Genomic DNA, 19,179 nt, shown 5'->3' on the forward strand with positions numbered 1-19,179 from the left:
GCCCGACCTAGATCATCAGCGGGCTTATCTGATGCCTCTTCTTCAGCTTCTTCCCGCATTGCCGGCTTAGCTTCTTCCCCCATTGTTGTATCATCGTATTAAGGGAACCCATGGCCAGGATATTTGTCGTCGTCCTCTTCTTCTTCATTGTCTTCCATCATAACCCCTCTTTCTCCGTGCTTGGTCCAAACATTATAGTGGGGCATGAAACCGGACTTAAACAGGTGGACGTGAATGGTTCTTGACGTAGAGTAATTGTGATCATTCTTACAGAATAAACATGGACAAGGCATAAAACCATCCGCCCGCTTGTTTGCCTCAGCCGCAAGCAGAAAAGTTTGCACGCCGTTAATGAACTCGGGAGAGCATCGGTCATCGTACATCCATTGTCGGCTCATCTTCATTACACAACACCGAATAGACCAAATTAATACAAGTTCATACATAAAGTTCATACAAGACTTAAATGCAACAAACAAATAACTCTCTAACTAAAGAATTTAAATGCAACAACAAATGCGATCAAGATCGCAACTAAGGTAACAATTGATCCAACAGCATAATGATACCAAGCCTCACTATCAATGGCATATTTTCTAATCTCTCTAATCTTCAAGCGCATTTTCTCCATCTTGATCTTGTGATCATCGACGACATCGGCAACATGCAACTCCAATTCCATCTTCTCCCCCTCAATTATTTTCAATTTTTCTTTCAAATACTCGTTTTCTCTTTCAACTAAATTTAACCTCTTGACAATGGGGTCGGTTGGAATTTCCGGTTCACAAACCTCCTAGACAAAAATATCTATGTCAACTTGATGGGCATAATTTGTCATAAACACGAAATGCAACAACTAGTTTTAAAAGAGAATATACCACATCCGAATCATAACAAGGACGAGGGCCGACGGGGACGGATATCAAAACCATGGCACTATGTATAACAAACAACGTATGGGTAAGATAATTATACGAGTAACTATATATCCAAATCACACAAACATCAATTTGGTAATGTAAAACATTCATGAACAAGAGGCTCACCACAAGGTGGTGCCGGCGACGGAACGGTGCGGGCGATCGACTGTGGTTACGACGGAGATTTAGAAGGCACTAAGTAAACCACACCTACATATGCAAACTAAGTGTTAGTTTTGACCACAAATTGCATATAAATCAAATACTAGCACATATATTTTCTACCAAATTACTAAACTCATAAATTAATCACTATACAAAGCATTGCAAGAGCTAATCTAGCAATGAGAGATGAAAGGACAAAGTTGCTAACCTTTGTGATCATTTGAATGGATGGGGGCCTTCAAATCTTGACAAATTTTGGGTAAAATGTGTGATGAGCTCGAGAGGAACAGGGGAAGAAAAGAGAGGAGAGGGGAAAGGGGAAGAACAGAGCGAGCTCGGGTGGACGAAGGGCTTATGTAGGACGACCTTTAGCACCGGTTCGAGCCATGAACCGGTACCAAAGGTGCTGGAGGGGCCCCGGACTGACAACATCCTGCCACCACTCACTTTAGTACCGGTCCGTGGCACGAACCGGTGCTAAAGGTCGGCCACGAACCGGTACTAATGAAAGCGGCTGGCTAGCCGTTGGAACCGGCACTAATGCACACATTAGTGCCGGCTCAAAAGCAAACCGGCACTAATGTGCTTGACAGTTGACCTTTTTTCTACTAGTGTTTCCCAAACATCTCCGGTGGAAAATATATCGGATGAAGACTAGAGGGGCCTTGTTAAACACTGGTCTGATCCGAAGTATCAGGTACATTATATATATGTGATCAGATCACATGTTGAAGTCCTATTTACGCATGTGCCACACAAATCTATCTTCTTGTAGGTGAACTGTTCAAAGAACAAGGCCAACCGTACGAAAGTGAAATTCCAACAGACGACAGGATCTCGTAGCTATATTGCACACTGCGAGGCTCTTGTAATTAGCTGATGTTTCACTCTTTTCGCTGTACCATATTATCAGATCTATATTGACTTGTTCGAAATGCAGAGGAAAGCCCGCAAGGACCAAAAAGTACCTGAACCAAATGTTGTGGAAATCCTCAAGGACTGTCACACCAGCAAGAAGGGCATGACTACACCAGTCAAAGCCGCTGTTGTAAGTCCTTAATCCTCATGCCTTTTAACTACTACTTACTCTGACTTGTGCCTTGAACTGCATGGTTTGCAGCCAATGTCTATTACTATTTTCAATTTTATACACAATTGTCTTGTCTTAGCGTATCATTGCACCTTACAAGGTTTAAAAGAGAGGAGTGATGTTCCTTTGATCTTGACCCGTAATCTAGTTCCGTGCTGGACTTGCCCACACAACTTTACAATTGCATGTTTGTCTGTTCTCAGTTGTTTTGTGATATGAATGATGTCATACTATGCTTACCGTATTATAAACTTCGTCTCTTTATCCTTAGCCCTCAATACAATGTGAAGAAATAGACAATACATTAGCGATGGTACATGGTCATATGTTTGGAACCTGGTTTTATTATGTACTTTGCAATAAAATACAACTAATATTTTACATGGGTTCACCAGAATAAGTTCTGTATATAGACCAAAGCTATTTTGTTTGGTTTTGCTGCCTCCTTAATATCTTCTGTTCTGGTACTACTAATGTAAAACCTCAACTTTTCAGCAAGCTATGGAAAAAATGGTGGAACCGCCACCTTCTGAAGGTGGCGAGGCAACTATAACCGCAATGTCAGTTCTTGCTGCAGTGGGTCAGTACCTGTCCACTAACAGTGCCAAAAGCACGTTCCTGCGTAATACTGGGTTGGTTGTTAAGGCAATATCGTCCAAACTGCCTCATGATCAAGATATGCAAGCTCAAAGCAATGTTGTATCTGCGCTCCAGACACAAGTCCATTCCCTAACAGAGACCCTTTGTGAAACAAGGAGAAACATTGCTCAATGTCGTCAAGATATGCATGGTTTTCAAACCAGACTATCAGACATTTGCTATGTTGTTCAGGAGCCTAGGGGAAATGAAGGCGAGGTTTATGGTGCTCCATCGGACATTACAGCATGAAAACGTAAGAGTCAGGTCAAATGAACTGAGCTTCTGAACTTCTGGTGGTGCATTTATCTGCTAGACTATTAAGTTTTATGCCAACCTTCCTTTTGTTATATAGTTGTAATTTGTTTTGGTGCGATACAAAATTTATTCTTAACGTGCAGCCACCGGCTGAAGAAAACAGCAAGCCATTTTTGTATAGTGTAGGGTGTTCCCTATATTTGCACTGGTGGCGATCTTTGATGCCGAGTGGATGTAATCTGTGCAATCGCCTTAATAGCCTAGCTTTAGTTTCGGCCTTATTTATTTCAAAGTCTTCTTTTTCCCTGGTTTGCTAGTGGCCGCAACTACCATGGGCCATATATGGGCCGTAGGATCCATGGGTCTCCTACGGGCCGTCGATAAATGGGCCTGTAGTCGGTGGGCCTCGGGCCGTCGGATAAATGAGTCTACATGGGCCGTAATCGGGCGTAATTGGTATCGGCCCAGCACGGTAACAGGCCGTTAGCAGGCCATAGGACAGCAAAGGCTTAATTCTGTCACAGGCATAACGGGTCGTTAATGGGCCAGAATATATGACGGGCTGGAAACGGCGCAACGGGTTAACAGGCCAGAAACGGGCCGACTCCTACCATGGGCCGAATTTGGCCCATTAGGGTAACAGGCCTGTAACGGGCCGACTCTTACCATGGGCCGAATTTGGCCCATTAGGGGAACATGCCAGTAACGGGCCGACTCTTGCCATGGGCCGAATTTGGCCCATTAGGGGAACAGGCCAGTAACGGGCCAGAAGTAATCGAGGACCGAAAAGGAGCCCAAGAACGTATGGGCCGTCAATAGGCCGAAAGCTAACACGGGCTGGAAACGGCCCATGTAAATCACGGGCCGTTAACGGGTATAAAGAAAATTACTGTACATTATGGGCTAGAGTCACCGTGGGCCTGTAAAGGGCCGAAAGATACGAAGGCCTCATATGGGCCGAAAGACGTCGTGGGCCATACATGGGCCGAAAGTGAAATGGGCTGGTGTTATATTCGACGGCCCACATGACGTTGTTGGGCCGATTTCCTTCAGGGCCTAACCGGTCGTGAGTTAACGGGCCGTAAAATGGGCTATTTGAGAAGAGACTATTAACAGGCTTTTCATGGGCCAGCCCGTTAACTTTTGACCAAGTCAAACGGGCCGGCTTTGTAAGCTAAATGGGCCAGTGGTGGGCCGTGGCACGTGTCGACATATCATAGGCGCCTATGTGACCCACTGACGAGCTGACACGTGTTTCGTCCGGCCAATAAGAATTTTACACGTGGAAATTTTCCATTGGTCGGGGCTGTTAACGGGTTATCGGATCCAAAACCCGACCCGATAGCTTAACGGCGTTCCGTTACGGTGGATGCCACGTGTCGGTCACCCTTGACGAAAGCACTTCTGTGACGCACGATTTATCGTCATGGAAGTGGACACTTCCGTGATGATAATTTTGGTAATGTCATGGAATACTTCTACGACAGCACAGGTATGACTATCTTGATTCTGTCATAAAATCGTCATGGATGTACATGCATGACAAAAAACGTGACCTACTGTGACAAACACGTATCATCACGAAAGTGTATTTTTTTTGTAGTGATAGCATAAAACTTCTGATGAAATTCTAATTTCAATCGGTTCTAGTTCCATGATCCCATATCATCACATAGCCTATACCATGCCAATGCCTCTCCCTTCAAAGATAAAGGGAAGACCTTCTTCTTGATAACATCCTCGGGCATACCTGCAAGCTCAAATAATCCACAAACTCCACACAGATCATGTGCAAATCGGGATGTAATGTTCCATCTCCTGTAAAAGGATTAGCTAGCAGTTTCTCTATCATACCCGAAGGAATTTCAAAGTAAACATTTTCAGTATGTTCAGTAGGTTGAGGAGCAACTCTTTGCTCTACCGGTCGGGCTGAAGATACCCTGAACAAGTCCCTCAGAGGATTACTTTCCATAGTAACAAGTGACAGTAAATTTCAGCACACTATATAATTTTTTCCTTACCAAATTCCACCTACCAAAGGCGCTTCACTCCCCGGCAACGGCGCCAGAAAAGAGTCTTGATGATCCACAAGTATAGGGGATCTATCGTAGTCCTTTCGATAAGTAAGAGTGTCGAACCCAACGAGGAGCAGAAGGAAATGACAAGTAGTTTTCAGTAAGGTATTCTCTGCAAGCACTGAAATTACCGGTAACAGATAGTTTTGTGATAAGGTAATTTGTAACGGGCAACAAGTAATGAAAGTAAATAAGGTGCAGCAAGATGGCACATTCCTTTTTGTAGCAAAGGACAAGCCTGGACAAACTCTTATATAGAGAAAAGCGCTCCCGAGGACACATGGGAATTACCGTCAAGCTAGTTTTCATCAGGCTCATATGATTCCCGTTCGTTACTTTGACAATTTGATAATTTGGTATGTTGGTGGACCGGTGCTTGGGTGCTGCTCTTTCTTGGACAAACATCCCACTTATGGTTAACCCCTATCGTAAGCATCCGCAGCTACAAAAGAAGTATTAAGGTAAACCTAACCATAACATGAAACATATGGATCCAAATCAGCCCCTTACGAAGCAACTCATAAACTAGGGTTTAAGCTTCTGTCACTCTAGCAACCCATCATCTACTTATTACTTCCCAATGCCTTCATCTAGGCCCAAACAATGGTGAAGTGTCATGTAGTCGACGTTCACATAACACCACTAGAGGAAAGACAACATACATATCATCAAAATATCGAACGAATACCAAATTCAAATGACTACTTATAGCAAGACTTCTCCCATGTCCTCAGGAACAAACGTAACTACTCACAAATCATATTCATGTTCATAATCAGAGGGGTATTAATATGCATAAAGGATCTGAACATATGATCTTCCACCAAATAAACCAACTAGCATCAACTACAAGGAGTAATCAACACTACTAGCAACCCACAGGTACCAATCTGAGGCTTTAGGTCAAAGATTGGATACAAGAGATGAACTAGGGTTTGAGATGAGATGGTGCTGGTGAAGATGTTGATGGAGATTGACCCCCTCTCGATGAGAGGATCGTTGGTGACGATGATGGCGCCGATTTCCCCCTCCCGGAGGGAAGTTTCCCTGGCAGAACAGCTCCGCCGGAGCCTAGATTGGTTCCGCCTCGTGGCGGCGGAGTTTCTTCCCGAAAGCTTTTTTATAATTTTTCAGGGTAAAAGACTTCATGTAGCAGAAGATGGGCACCGGAGGCCTGCCAGGGGCCCACGAGGCTCGTGGATGGTGGGTGGCCCCCTCTGGTACTTTCTTTGCTCAGTATTTTTTATTAATTCCAAAAAAAACTTTCGTGGAGTTTCAGGTCTTTTGGACTTGTGCAGAATAGATCTCTAATATTTGCTCATTTTTCAGCCCAGAATTCCAGCTGTCAGCATTCTCACTCTTCGTGTAAACCTTATAAAATAAGAAAGAATATGCATAAGTATTGTGATATAATGTGTAATAACAGCCCATAATACAATACATATTGATATAAAAGCATGATGCAAAATGGACGTATCATCTGCACGGGAGCGAAACCGTGCTTCGACGTACGGTAGCCCAAGGGCCGGCACCAAGGCCATGTTTCAGTGTATATAAACTGCAAAAATTAGTGCGCATAGAAACTGCAAGGCAACTATGCTCAGCGGGGAGATGAATCAGCGCAAGAACACATACACACCATGCACGGACATGTATGAACACGGCGCCCTCGTACATCAAGAAGAAGATTATACTCGCCCAACCACGCTGGCCTGGACGATGAGCCTGCGATTGGGCTACCAACACAATTCATCTAAGCTCACCACCACCATCTCTTCTACGACCATGGTGTCATGGACACGGAACTGCCCCATCTCCATCTCTGACGCCGTGCCTTCCTCCCATCACTCCATCGCCGTCCGCACGGTCCACGGTTCTTGCCCATGAACTTGCATGCTTCATCGTCGCCGGATATGATGCACACGGCCTGGCGCATCACCACGTGGGCCTCCGTCGACGGGAGCAGATGGAGAAACAGAGAAAGCCATGTCCGACTCCGACGCCGACATGTGGTCCGGAGTTCCTGCCGACACATCGTAGGGCGGATGTCGCGATGCTCTACCTGTCATGTTACCGCCACGTCTGGTCTCCTGCTGCCGCCATGCCCGTGCTACGCTGCGGCGCTGCGGCCTCCGTCCGCCGCGGCACCACTCCGTTTCTCTGCTTGAACTGCGATTTTGAGGAGCAGAAGCATGTGGAGCTGGTGCATCCGCCACTGCTGAACGACCGTGGCATGGTGGAGGGCTACACCGGTTGCCCCTTGGTGGCGGACCTCGAGCTTGTCCGGCGCCTCTCACCATGGAAGTCCGCAGGAGGTGCGGAGACAACACACTGTCATCGTCGTGTCTCAGGAAGAAAGAAGGGGCACTGCCATGGAGAGCTATCGGCAAGCAGAACCAGGCCTAGAACTGCTACTGCGGGCTCCATGCCGAGTGGGGGAGAGGCTGGGAAAGAAATGGAGTGGGCTAATGGCTGCGGCTGAGAGACGACTGGCAGCGAGCAGTTAGAGGCAACGAAGAAAAGGCAGCCCGCATGTTAGGATGAGAAGACCGTGCGAGGCGAGACAGACGGGTTTTAGTCAATGCCTTTGGGAGGAGAGAATGTGAGCTTTTATAGGCATGTTAGACGATGGACGATTTGGCCAGGGGCTTCGAGAAAACACGAGATGATGGACACGTGAAGAAACGGAAACGAACCGATGAACACTGATCCACGCGTCAACCCACGTAACAGCCAACAATATCACACGAGAAACCAGGTGATGCAGCATGCATGCGCATGCATGTGGTCCAATCACGGACGAAAACAAAAATCGAATCTGCATACAATGCTACAGCTACACGGCGATGAGGCAACCACGTTCAAAAAAATTCAAACAAAAACACACGACCACACATGCATTTCTACCGAACCATATCCCAAAGAAATACACGCGTCAAGACACCTAATGCCCACAAGTTACTTTCATTCAAGTGGCTAAACGTCAGGGCAAAAACATCCCGGAAATAGGGGTTTGGGTATACATAGAGATTGCTTCAGGTTGTTGGCCTTATAACTAATAAGAAGGAAGAGATCGTGGAGAGATTGCCCCAGGTTGTTTTTTTTTTTCAAAAGGGAGAAGATGCGGTGGAGCTTTTCCAACTGGGAGAAGATGCCATGGAGAGGTTTAGATAGATAGAGATATTCCTTTTGTTTTCAACCGTGAAAAGAGATCAAGTTTTTTTTACTTTTAGAAAAGAGATTAAGTTTTTTTTCTGTTACTTCTATTCTATTTTTTAATACCAATAAAGAAAGATGGATTTTGGGCTTTCTTGAGATTTTTTGTCCCAAGATTTCATAAATTGATGTAGACCGTTATAATTCGGTCCCACCAGATAAGCGGCTCCTCAGCTCCATCTAGAACTAACTGTTTTATTTTGACTCACATTCACTTTGTGTCGGTGAACAAACTTCAAAACATTGAGCATCGTTGGCAAGGGAAATGTCTAGGACAGACAACATCTAGATCCTAGTATCAAGGACCTGCTCCCTTTGCTCGGGATTAGCTGAAAGATAAAAGCCAACTTGGCTAACTCCATGACGTCACTGACAGATGGTCATGCATGAACCTAGGGAGAGGTTGACTTAGACAAACTGGTTGTCTTGCATGGACCTGAAGAGCATACAAAAGTAAACCTCAATTCAACCTCCAGGAGGTGCATGTCAAATGAAATTTTAGGTACATAGTACATTGAAATCTCCACCCAAATTAAAGCATGGATAGAGCAATCTGCTGAAATATGTTTACATTTCGAAAACATATACAGTGTGACATCATTGACATGCCATTAAAAACTAAGTATCTTTTATCAATTTTTATACTTGGATCAACATTTTAGGGAAACAAAATGGTACTTTTGTTAAACTGTATAGGTAACCGATGTTGTTAGTATCTAGGATTGTGCTTATCTCCTATAACGACCTCTGTACTTATCCTCTTGTACCCAGCTGTAGCCCTAGAGGCTCCCCATATATTGATCCTAAGGCCGCCCCATTAGGTGTGGCGATCCAATCTATCTTCTCTTTCTTTCACATGGTATCAGGCCATCTCGCGCAACTGCTCAATGGGTTCTCCTTCCTCCGCCGCCATGACATCCTCGGCCCTGACGTCTCTGCCCCTCCTAGCCTCGCTCTCGGCGCCATCGTATTCCGCTGTTCCCCAACCCTCTGCTAGCCTCAGCACCGGAAAGTTCACCTCCTCCAACTTTCTCCTCTGCAAAACCCAGATTCTCCCTCCTCTTCGCATCGCTGGCGTCACCAGCTATGTCGACGACACCATCCCGACTCCCGCTCGTCTCCTCCCGGCTGATGAGAAGGGGGAGCGTGCTCCCAATCCGGCATCTGACACCTGGTTCCGTCAAGACCAGATCGTCCCGAGCTACCTTCTCGCCTCGCTCACCGACGACGTGCCACAGCAGGTGCATCGTTTTGACACCTCCCGCATCATCTGGGCGCACCTTGAGGAGATGTACGCCACCCATTGTCGTGCCAGCGTGGTGCAGATCAAGCTGGACATGGCGAACTTCCGCAAGGGCAACCTCTCCATGGTGGATTACTTCGGCAAGATCCGCTCCAATGCTGACCAGCTCGCTTCTGCTGGTCGTCCCATGAGGGAGGATGACATCATCACTGCCATCATCACTGGCCTCGATAGCGAGTACGAGCCCCTCATCACTGCCGTCACGACTCGCATCGACGTCATGACGCTAGGGGAACTCTACTTCCATGCCATCTCCTTCGAGCGCCGCCACGAATATCACGCGGCTCGTCTTCAACTTCATGCGGCGGCTCCCCCATCAACTACATCGCCCGTGACAAGAACGGCAACGCCAACAACCGGGGCAAGGGAAACTACCGCGGCAAGGGCCGTGACAACCCCGGTGATCGTGGTGACTACAACAACAACAGCCGCGACGGGTACCGCGGTGACCGTGGCGGTGGTGACAATCGCCAGTATGGTGACTGCGGCGGGAACCGTGGCGGTGACCGCGGTGACCACGGTGGTGGAGGGGATTCGCATGTTCAGTGCCAACTCTACCGTGTCCCTGGGCACTATGCCTGGGAGTGCGGTCAACGCTACAACCACGCTTTTCAACCCCAACACTCCAAGCGGTCCTGGCTGCTGCTTCGCCGCCGTCCATCCTCGGCGATCCGACTTGGTTCACCGACACAGGGGCCACCGATCACATCATGTTGGATCTGGACTATCTCACTGTAAGGGTGAAGTATCCAGGAAGGGATCACATTCACACTACCGATGGCTTATGTTTGCATATAGCTCCTCGAGGTCATGCTATCCTTCCCACACCCTCTGCCAATCTTAAGCTCTACAACATATTGCATGTTCCCAATGCCGACAAGAACCTTCTTTCTATTAATCATCTTGCCATTGACAATCATTCTTATCTAAAATATTATCCCACTCATCAAGAGGGTTCTTCTTCAAGGCAGATGTGAAAATGGGCTCTATCCCATTAGGTCTTCATCCTCTCATGCTTTGTCTTCGGTTAGGCTCTCCACTGAAGATTGGCATGCTAGGCTTGGCCACCCATTCACACAATTCGTTCAACATGTTTTGGCATCCAATAAATTAGCATCTTCGAGTAGGTCTATGACCCACGCGTGTAATGCTTGTCAACAAGGCAAAGCAGATCAGCTACCTTTCCCTAGATCTTCGAGTGTTTCTTTTTTCCCTTTGGAACTTATTTTTTCGGATATGTGGGGACCTGCCAAGACATCATTTCGTGGGTTCCAGTACTATGTTTCATTCATTGATGATTATAGTAAGTTTGTGTGGATTTATCTTCTTAAGAGAAAATGTGATGTGTTTGATGTTTTTCGTGATTTCCTTGCCCATGTTGAACGCCTATTATCTCGTAAAATCTTATGTGTTCAATCCGACTGGGGTGGTGAATACGAAAAACTTAGCAATACCTTCTTTCATCAACTTGGCATCACACATCACATTTCTTGCCCACACACACACCAACAAAAAGGCTCTGCCGAAAGGAAACACCGTCATATTGTTGACATAGGTCTATCCCTATTATCACATGCATCTATGCCCCTACATTTTTGGGACGAGGCATATTTGTCTGCATGCTATCTCATCAATCGACTTCCAAGTCGTGTCATTGGCAATCTTAGTCCCATGGAAAAATTGTTTCGCAACAAACCTGACTACACCTCTCTCCGCACGTTTGGGTGCGCTTGTTGGCCCAACATGCGCCCCTACAACATCCACAAACTTGTGTCTAGATCACAATAATGTGTGTTTGTTGGGTATAGTATTCGTCACAAAGGCTACAAATGCCTTCACGTGCCTATGGCCCGTGTCTACATATCACATGATGTTGTTTTTTATGAACAAGTTTTTCCTTTTGCCAATGTCCAACCCTCTCCCATCCCACCTCGAGTTGCTGAAAATGCCATTCTTTTTATTTTCGCATGACCACATGATCTATGGCACATCTGTTTCGCGAACTAATGTGGATGCAGGCCAGCTTCAGCGCAGAAGATCACACCTACGGGAACCCAGGCGGATCCTGGCACTAGATCCGGCGCAGAATCGCCCTTGGATCATGCGCTGTCAGGCGACAGCGGCGCAGTGTCTCCTGCAACAGGCGACCGCGCCCAGGACGAATCTCCGTATCTAGCCGACCATGTGGTACCTATGGACGGGCGGTCTGGGCCGCCCTCCGCGGCACCCACCCACGCGTGCGACCGCCCTCTGTTGTGGCTGGACCCAGTTCTAGGTTGGTCGCCACACCTCCCGCCTCGCCACGGGCTGCGGTCCTTGGGGCCTCCGCGGGCTGGGCCTCCGCTGCGGGGCCGACCACTGCATCCACCTATGGCGCCGGATCCCAGATGGATCTGTCGCTCGCTTCTTCGCCCCTGCCTAGCACAGGATCCCAGGGGGATTCACCTGCTAGTCAGGCTGCATGTATTCTCCCCGGATCGTCTTTGGCGGCTGGATCTGCTGCTCCACCGGCGCATACTATAACGAGACGCACACTTGACAACACCCACGAACTTCTGCAATGCACTGATGGTACTGTCACCTATGATCCGTTCCGTCGTGCGTTTCTGGCCTTGTGGGAACCTGCTGATCATCGTGAAGCGGTCTCCTCTCCGGAGTGGCGTCTGGCTATGCAACTTGAGCTTGATGCACTTCATCCAAACGACACCTAGACTCTGGTGCGTCCTCCATCAAATGTCAACATGATTGACTACAAGTGGGTATTCAAAATCAAGCACAAGTCAGATGGGTCTATTGATCGTCACAAGGCACAACTGGTGGCCAAGGGGTTTAAACATCGTTATGGTTTGGACTATGATGACACGTTCAGTCCAGTGGTTAAACCTGTCACTGTGCGACTGGTTCTCTCCATTGCTGTTTCTCGTGGCTGGTGTTTGCATCAGTTAGATATTTAGCATGCCTTCCTTCATGGCATCCTTCAAGAGAAGGTGTACATCCGACAACACCTCTGGTTTTGTGGACCCCTCGACTCCTCATCACTTGTGCAAGCTTCGCAAGGCTATTTATGGACTCAAACAGGCCCCTCGGGCATGGTACTCCAGGTTGAGTTCTCAGCTCCAACAACTTAGTTTTATAGCCTCCAAAGCTGACACGTCTCTGTTTGTCTTCAATCGTGGTGGTGTTACCATTTTCATGCTTGTGTATGTGGATGGCATAATTGTGGCCAGCTCCTCTCCCACTGCTACCACCAAGTTGCTTGCTGATCTCCAGGCCTCGTTTGCCCTCAAGTATCTTGGTCCCTTACACTATTTTCTTGGAGTACATGTGCAGTCGTCGCCGGGGGAATCATTCTGTCTCAACAGAAGTACATTGGTGATATCCTACATCGTGCCAACATGGTCAACTGTAAGATTTCCACCACGCCCATGTCCTCCAGTGAGAAAATTAACAACAATAGTGGATCACCACTTTCTTAGGATGACAATACCAAATATCGTAGCCTGGTTGGAGCACTTCAGTATTTGACACCCACGAGGCCGGACATCTCCTTTGTAGTAAATCGTGTCTGCCAGTTCCTTCATGCACCTACGACTGCGCATTTTTCGGCAGCCAAGAGGATCTTGAGATACTTGAAGTATACTCGTGGTATGGGTCTTTCTATTAGAAAGTCACCTTCAATGCTACTAAGTTGTTTTTTCATATGCAGACTGGGCTGGGTGCAGTGATGACCGCAGATCCACAGGTGGTTTTGCTGTATTTCTTGGTCCTAATCTTGTCTCTTGGAGTTCAGGAAAGCAAGCTATAGTTTCTCGGTCAAACACGGAGTCTGAATATAAAGCACTTTCTAATGGAACGGCTGAGGTGATCTGGATACGATCAGTCCTTGGTGAACCCGAGATCTTTATGTCCGTCCTCCTGTTTTGTGGTGTGACAACTTAGCCACTTATCTATATGCAAATCCGGTATTTCATGCCAGAACCAAGCATATAGAAGTGGACTTTCACTTGATGTTTAATTCATCTCCTCCAAGGAACAAGTTGCAGATCTATTCAAAAAGCCTCTAGCCGAGGTGCCATTTGTTTCAAATAGGCAAAATCTGAATCTTCTTGTAGGAAGTTCAGATTGAGGGGGAATGTTAAACTGTATAGATAACCGATGTTGTTAGTATCTAGGATTATTCTTATCTCCTATAACGACTTATGTACTTATCCTCTTGTACCTAGCCGTAGCCCTAGAGGCTCCCTATATATTGATACTAAGGCCGTTGCATTAGGTGTGTCGATCCAATCCATCTTCTCTTTCTTTCACAACTTTCACATGGGCATGGCTTACCGAATTTCAACTAAAATGAATTACCTGCAGATTGATTCTCAATTTCTGTCACTCCACTCTTCTACTCGTACTAATTAATCTAGCTGATGCTTTCTATCCTATGTATGTGTTATGTACGTTTTTGAACTGGTGCTAAATTACATAAGGCAATGTTGATTCACTGCCTTCTTTTTCTCTAACTTGTTAGACCCAGGCACATGAAGTTTCTACCATGCCAAATACACAAATCTGAGAGGTCCGCTTCATCAGCACAGATCCGAGATCTAGAAGGGAGAATTGAACGAAAGGGTACGCAGGAAAGAAATGCAAATGACATGTAGTTCTATTTTTCCTCTTTAAGTTCTCCTTGTTTCTTATTTTCTGCTTTTGTGTGAATTGTGCACTCATGTTAGTGAAAATGAAAACATAATTGGGTTACTGGCTTAATTTCTTTTTTTATGAAGCTTGCTGCTTTTCAAGATGGATATATGGAATCATGCTCTGCCTTATGCATGTCGTATAACCACTATAACTTATTATTGCATTTTATTGTTTCATTGGCCCATCCGCTTCTTTGTCTATACATTTGATAAGGTACTTCTCATTTCAGATTCATAATTTAATAGATTGTAAGCTTCTTAGTGGTACTCTTGTACCATGTAGTCTTGTCTGTTTTCATCTAATAAACATGCAACACTGCTGTGTTTCGTCAATTTATAGGCATCGGGAGGCTAAAGACCTGAAAGACAAGATAGAGCACTTGAAGAGATGGAGAGAAAAAGCAAGAAAATTTGAAGTTATGAAGAAGAGTCAGCAAGACAGGAGTGAAGCCTGGGAAAAGAAGCAACAAGAAATGGAGAACCTTATTGCTTTTTCTCTCAAGCGCTTGAGGAACTTAGTAATCCTGGTCCAAACTAATGGTGCATAAGGTTCATACTTTTGTCATGGAGTACATAAAAATCATCAGGACAACACTTTTGTGGTGTTTAGTTATCTAAATATTAGTTGCCAACTTGTATATTGTCGTGATTGTCAAACTTGTGAATCAATGTTGTTTTACTGTCATTTCTATTTGGAGGATGATTTTGCTGAGATGATTGAACTTATAATATCATTTGGTTGCCAAATACGTTTTGTAGCCATGGGATAGTTTGGTTGGTGATGACATGGCATCAAGTCAGTGACGTTGCTTCATCAGTGAATATGGGAGATTATGCCATACTTGCTCGTAACATGTGACATTTATTGGGTGTCACACAGATGCCAAGTTGATGACATTCTAGAAAACATCACCGAAGGTCACATTTTCCGTGACGTCTTCTTCGCGCGCCGTCAAAAGGTGTAATCTATGACGGGGATTCTATGTGACGCTGGTAAAATGTCACTAGGTAGTAATTTATGACGTTATTGACTATTCGATGACACTTTTTGGCTTTTCACAGTAGGCCCAATCTCTTGTAGTGGCGACTACTGAAAAAAATACAATGCGGTGAACTGCGCCGGGGGGGGGGGGGGGGGGGGGGTATGCCCCCTTGCCATGTTAAATATAGGTTCTGCAAATCAATTTTTTTGGCAATTTATTTAAGTATGTAGATATATTGGACATATGACCCCTACATATACACGTCCATTTGGTTAGCTTTTTAGTTAGCTAAATAGATAGAAAAAACCTTCAACTGAATAGTAACTAGTAACTGTAACAAATTAAGCAATAAGGATATACCGAATCCATGACAGCCACCACGAGACGTCAGCTCGACCTTATTTAGAATCAAAGTTTACTACTAACAGAGTACAACCTAAGTTTATTTTAAATTTTACTGCATGAGATTTCTGGTTTGATGTGTTCGCCTTTTGCCAACTCTAATGATAATTTTTTTGCCAATGCTCTTGTGAATACTGTGTGATGTTTGCAAAATGGACGCCTGGTGGGCCTTCCCTGGTATTACTTTTCTCCAGTATTTTTTATATATTCTAAAATAATTCTCCATGAAAATGCAGCTCATTTGGAGTTGTGCAGAGTAGGTATCTCTTATGTAGCCTTTTCAGGTACAGAATTCCAGCTGCCGGCAATCTCCCTCTTCAGGAAAATGTTGCAAATTAAGAGAGAAAAGGCATTAGAATTACATCACAAAGTATTTTATTGATCAAAATCATTATCATTAACAGTAGGAAAACATGATGCAGAACGGACGTATCACGTACCGTAAAAACTTTGAAGGTCGCGTCCAGCTTGATGGTGAAGAGCTTATCGTTTTCCAAGTGAGACATGTCGCACATACCCAGGTCGTCGCTGCAGTAATCTCACTCAGGGCTGTATTTTCTTCGTCACGGATACATTTTTTGGTATTTTTTCACCAAACTTCGAACGGTAATAGATTGGGCACCAGGTTTTATGTCCCAAGATTTCAGTTTTTTTTTTCATGGTATCTTTTGAATTGCATATTTATATATAGGGGGTGGAGCACCTTGGAGCACCTATGCATTTTCCATAATAGCTTTACTTTACTTAGATGCTATTTGGCTTAAGCATATAGGCTTATGTTATTTGCAAAGAGAAATGGGCAGCCATAACCATCAAAGAGGAATGAGTTTTAAACCGTGCAATGTGCAGCCTCTCAGCTGGACCCACAACAAACAACACATGTTAGTTTGGTGGTGAATGGGGCACCGGCATAGCTCGCGGGCGCTGGCCTGAGATTGATACGGAAAGCATGGAAGGAGAAGACTGTGAGTTGCTGACGTGGATTGGTTATCTTGGCCATGAACACTGTACATGCATATGGGACTCGCAAGTAGCTAGGTTTACTTGTTATGAGCAGCAACTATCTTAGCTCTGTTGAGGCAAGTTGGTTGTGTGAATTTTCTTCTCGTAAAGAGGGTTAACGTCGCCCCCATCTCTGCATCTATCGATCAGTTCATGCATACAACCCTTAAGTTGCTTCTGTGAATGGTGACAAATTAGCGCAAAATATTGTGGTTTTTTATGTGTGGTCATGACATGAGTCAATACTTAATACTCGATACAGAGGCTCGAGATACTAAACAAACATCGTTATCATTGTTCAACATCATGTTCACTGCATGTTATGCAACACCAATTATTTTGCGGTACCATGTTCACGGATATCAGTTTCCATAGTATAGCTACTCCTCCCCAATGCAGTCAAGGATACAAGTTCATGACGTGGTAACGAAAAACACAAATCCGTCAGGATGGTGCCGCAAACTAGCTACCACCTAAAAACAAGTTCAAATAGCCACCTCACGCTTCCATGCATAGTTCCATTTCTTGTTGCCTCCACCATCTGACGTGTTGATCTCATCATCTTAGGTAGATGGTAGGTGCCGAGGTGTCTGCCCACGCTTTTTTGAAGCCCTATAATCCTCCTCACACACAAGTAAAATGACAAGGATTACCAAGCTCATGATAAGCAGGGTACCCACGATTGGAACTGCAAACGAAAAACGAGTAAGGAAAAGTGCATATATAATATATAACCTCGACTAGAAGAACACATCAAGTAACATAAATACCCTGACGAGACAGCTGATACAGTGGGTCGCCCAATGAAAGCAGGTGGAGGAGCTTCTTATTTTCCTTCTGTTTCTTTTTCTCGGAAACTTTTTTCTCCTTCTCCCTGGCGGCGATGGCGCATTTCTCGGTGCGGAGCTCATCCAGCCGACGAAGCAGACGGCGCAACTCTTGTTTCTTGTCCTCCACTTGTGCCGCAAGGATCTGTGAGGACGTACATCAGTAACATAAAAAAAAATCAAAGTAGTTGGTGAAACATACAACGACGCATGGTCCTGCGTACCTTGTCTGGTGATTCGGAGGAGCTGCTGAACCAGCGAAGCGAGCTCACCCGGCCATGGAAAAGAATCGTCCAGGGCAGCGTCCGCTGCTGTTCCAGCTCCTTGACGACGGCAAGCGACGTGGTCGCAGTGAAGCTGGCCTGCGGTAGTCGCTCAAGGCTGGCGCGGCTGCAGACCTTCCTCGCTGCAAACCGAAGCAAGGCCGCCATGGATGGACAGTTGCCTGGTAGCTTCTTCTACCGTTGATCTGCGGTTGGAGTTTGTCAATGCTCTTCTTAGTTACTCTATGTGATGATGTGATCTCCAACTCCGCCAAATACCTTAGTAGCTCCTATATACTCAGCGGCAAAATCACCATGCAGACAGGTTGCATGGCGTACCAGCCTCGTACCAGCCCGGCCGCATGGAGGGGTGTGGCTGTTTGGCGACGTGGAACGCGTGCACTTCCACATCATTTTTTCTTTTGACTTGATTGGTGTTTTCCTTTTTGCACAACTACAAACACTAATTATCTTTCTCGAAACAGGCTTTTGCCCCACTTTATATATATAACACAAACTGCCAAACCAATATAAAGTGGTGAGGAAATCCTCATACAAACATGTCAAAGAAAAATAAAACATCATTTGAGCAAGCGGCAATGCAGCAAACCAACACCGACCATGAAAACACGAGACGCCACACCTAACAAGAGACACCCAAGACTACTCAACAGGGCTGGAACCGTGCCGCCTTGAGAAACCACCGGGCTCCATCGTACCGAACACACCAAGCCACCTCCGAAAGGGGCCAACTCACAGTTGAGACAGCCCCCTCACTCAGGGCCCTGGAGCGCCGCTCCTGCCAAGAGCTAGCAAGGACCATGAAGAGATACCATAGGGACACTTGTATAAGATAGGAGAACATCGAGACCATCCACGCAAATTCAAGAGCGCTACAAGAGAAGTACAAGGCATGCCCAAAGTGACTAGCCATCTACAACCAAAAGGGACCAGGGCTGCACGATGATGCCCTCAAGAGGGCGATGACATCAAGCGCCATCGTCATCGAGCCCGAGAACACGGACTAGGGTATTCACACCGGAGCCCTGGCACTGTGAAGGGACCACAACAAAACCCTCAAGAGGGAAGCGACACCTGAAATATAAACATCTGCATATAATTATTCAAATATTTGTGAACTTAAAATAATAATTATTAATTGTAATTTGGAAAATATTTGTATTACTATAAATTATAAAAACATTTTTGTAATCAGAAATACTATTTTATTTATATGATTTTTTCTAAAATAAGACGTCAATATTTTATAAAAGTACTTGAATATTTTGCTAAATAAGTTATTTTCTGTATGTGGAATATTTATAACACACGAATATTTGAATGATAT

At 45.4% G+C, this 19,179-nt stretch overlaps 1 protein-coding gene across 1 annotated transcript; it reads right to left on the reverse strand.

Annotated features, from left to right (window-relative positions):
• Window positions 1-17,371: 17,371 nt before the first annotated feature.
• Window positions 17,372-17,999, reverse strand: LOC109783878 (uncharacterized). The gene is made up of 2 exons (XM_045234397.1): window positions 17,793-17,999; window positions 17,372-17,719 (listed from the first exon to the last, which is right to left on the reverse strand). Exons 1-2 carry the CDS (start codon window positions 17,997-17,999, stop codon window positions 17,495-17,497), a joined length of 432 nt encoding a protein of 143 aa, XP_045090332.1. The 3' UTR covers window positions 17,372-17,494.
• Between the last annotated feature and the right edge of the window lie 1,180 nt (window positions 18,000-19,179).

Source organism: Aegilops tauschii, chromosome 3 (genome assembly GCF_002575655.3).
Source record: "Aegilops tauschii subsp. strangulata cultivar AL8/78 chromosome 3, Aet v6.0, whole genome shotgun sequence".
NCBI classification, from domain to species: domain Eukaryota; kingdom Viridiplantae; phylum Streptophyta; class Magnoliopsida; order Poales; family Poaceae; genus Aegilops; species Aegilops tauschii.

Coding starts and splice junctions, on each gene's coding strand:
- LOC109783878 (XM_045234397.1), bottom strand. CDS start 17,999: ATGGCGGCCTTGCTTCGGTTTGCAGCGAGGAAGGTCTGCAGCCGCGCC. Junction 17,720..17,792: donor CCTCCGAATCACCAGACAAG/GTACGCAGGACC, acceptor TGATGTACGTCC/TCACAGATCCTTGCGGCACA.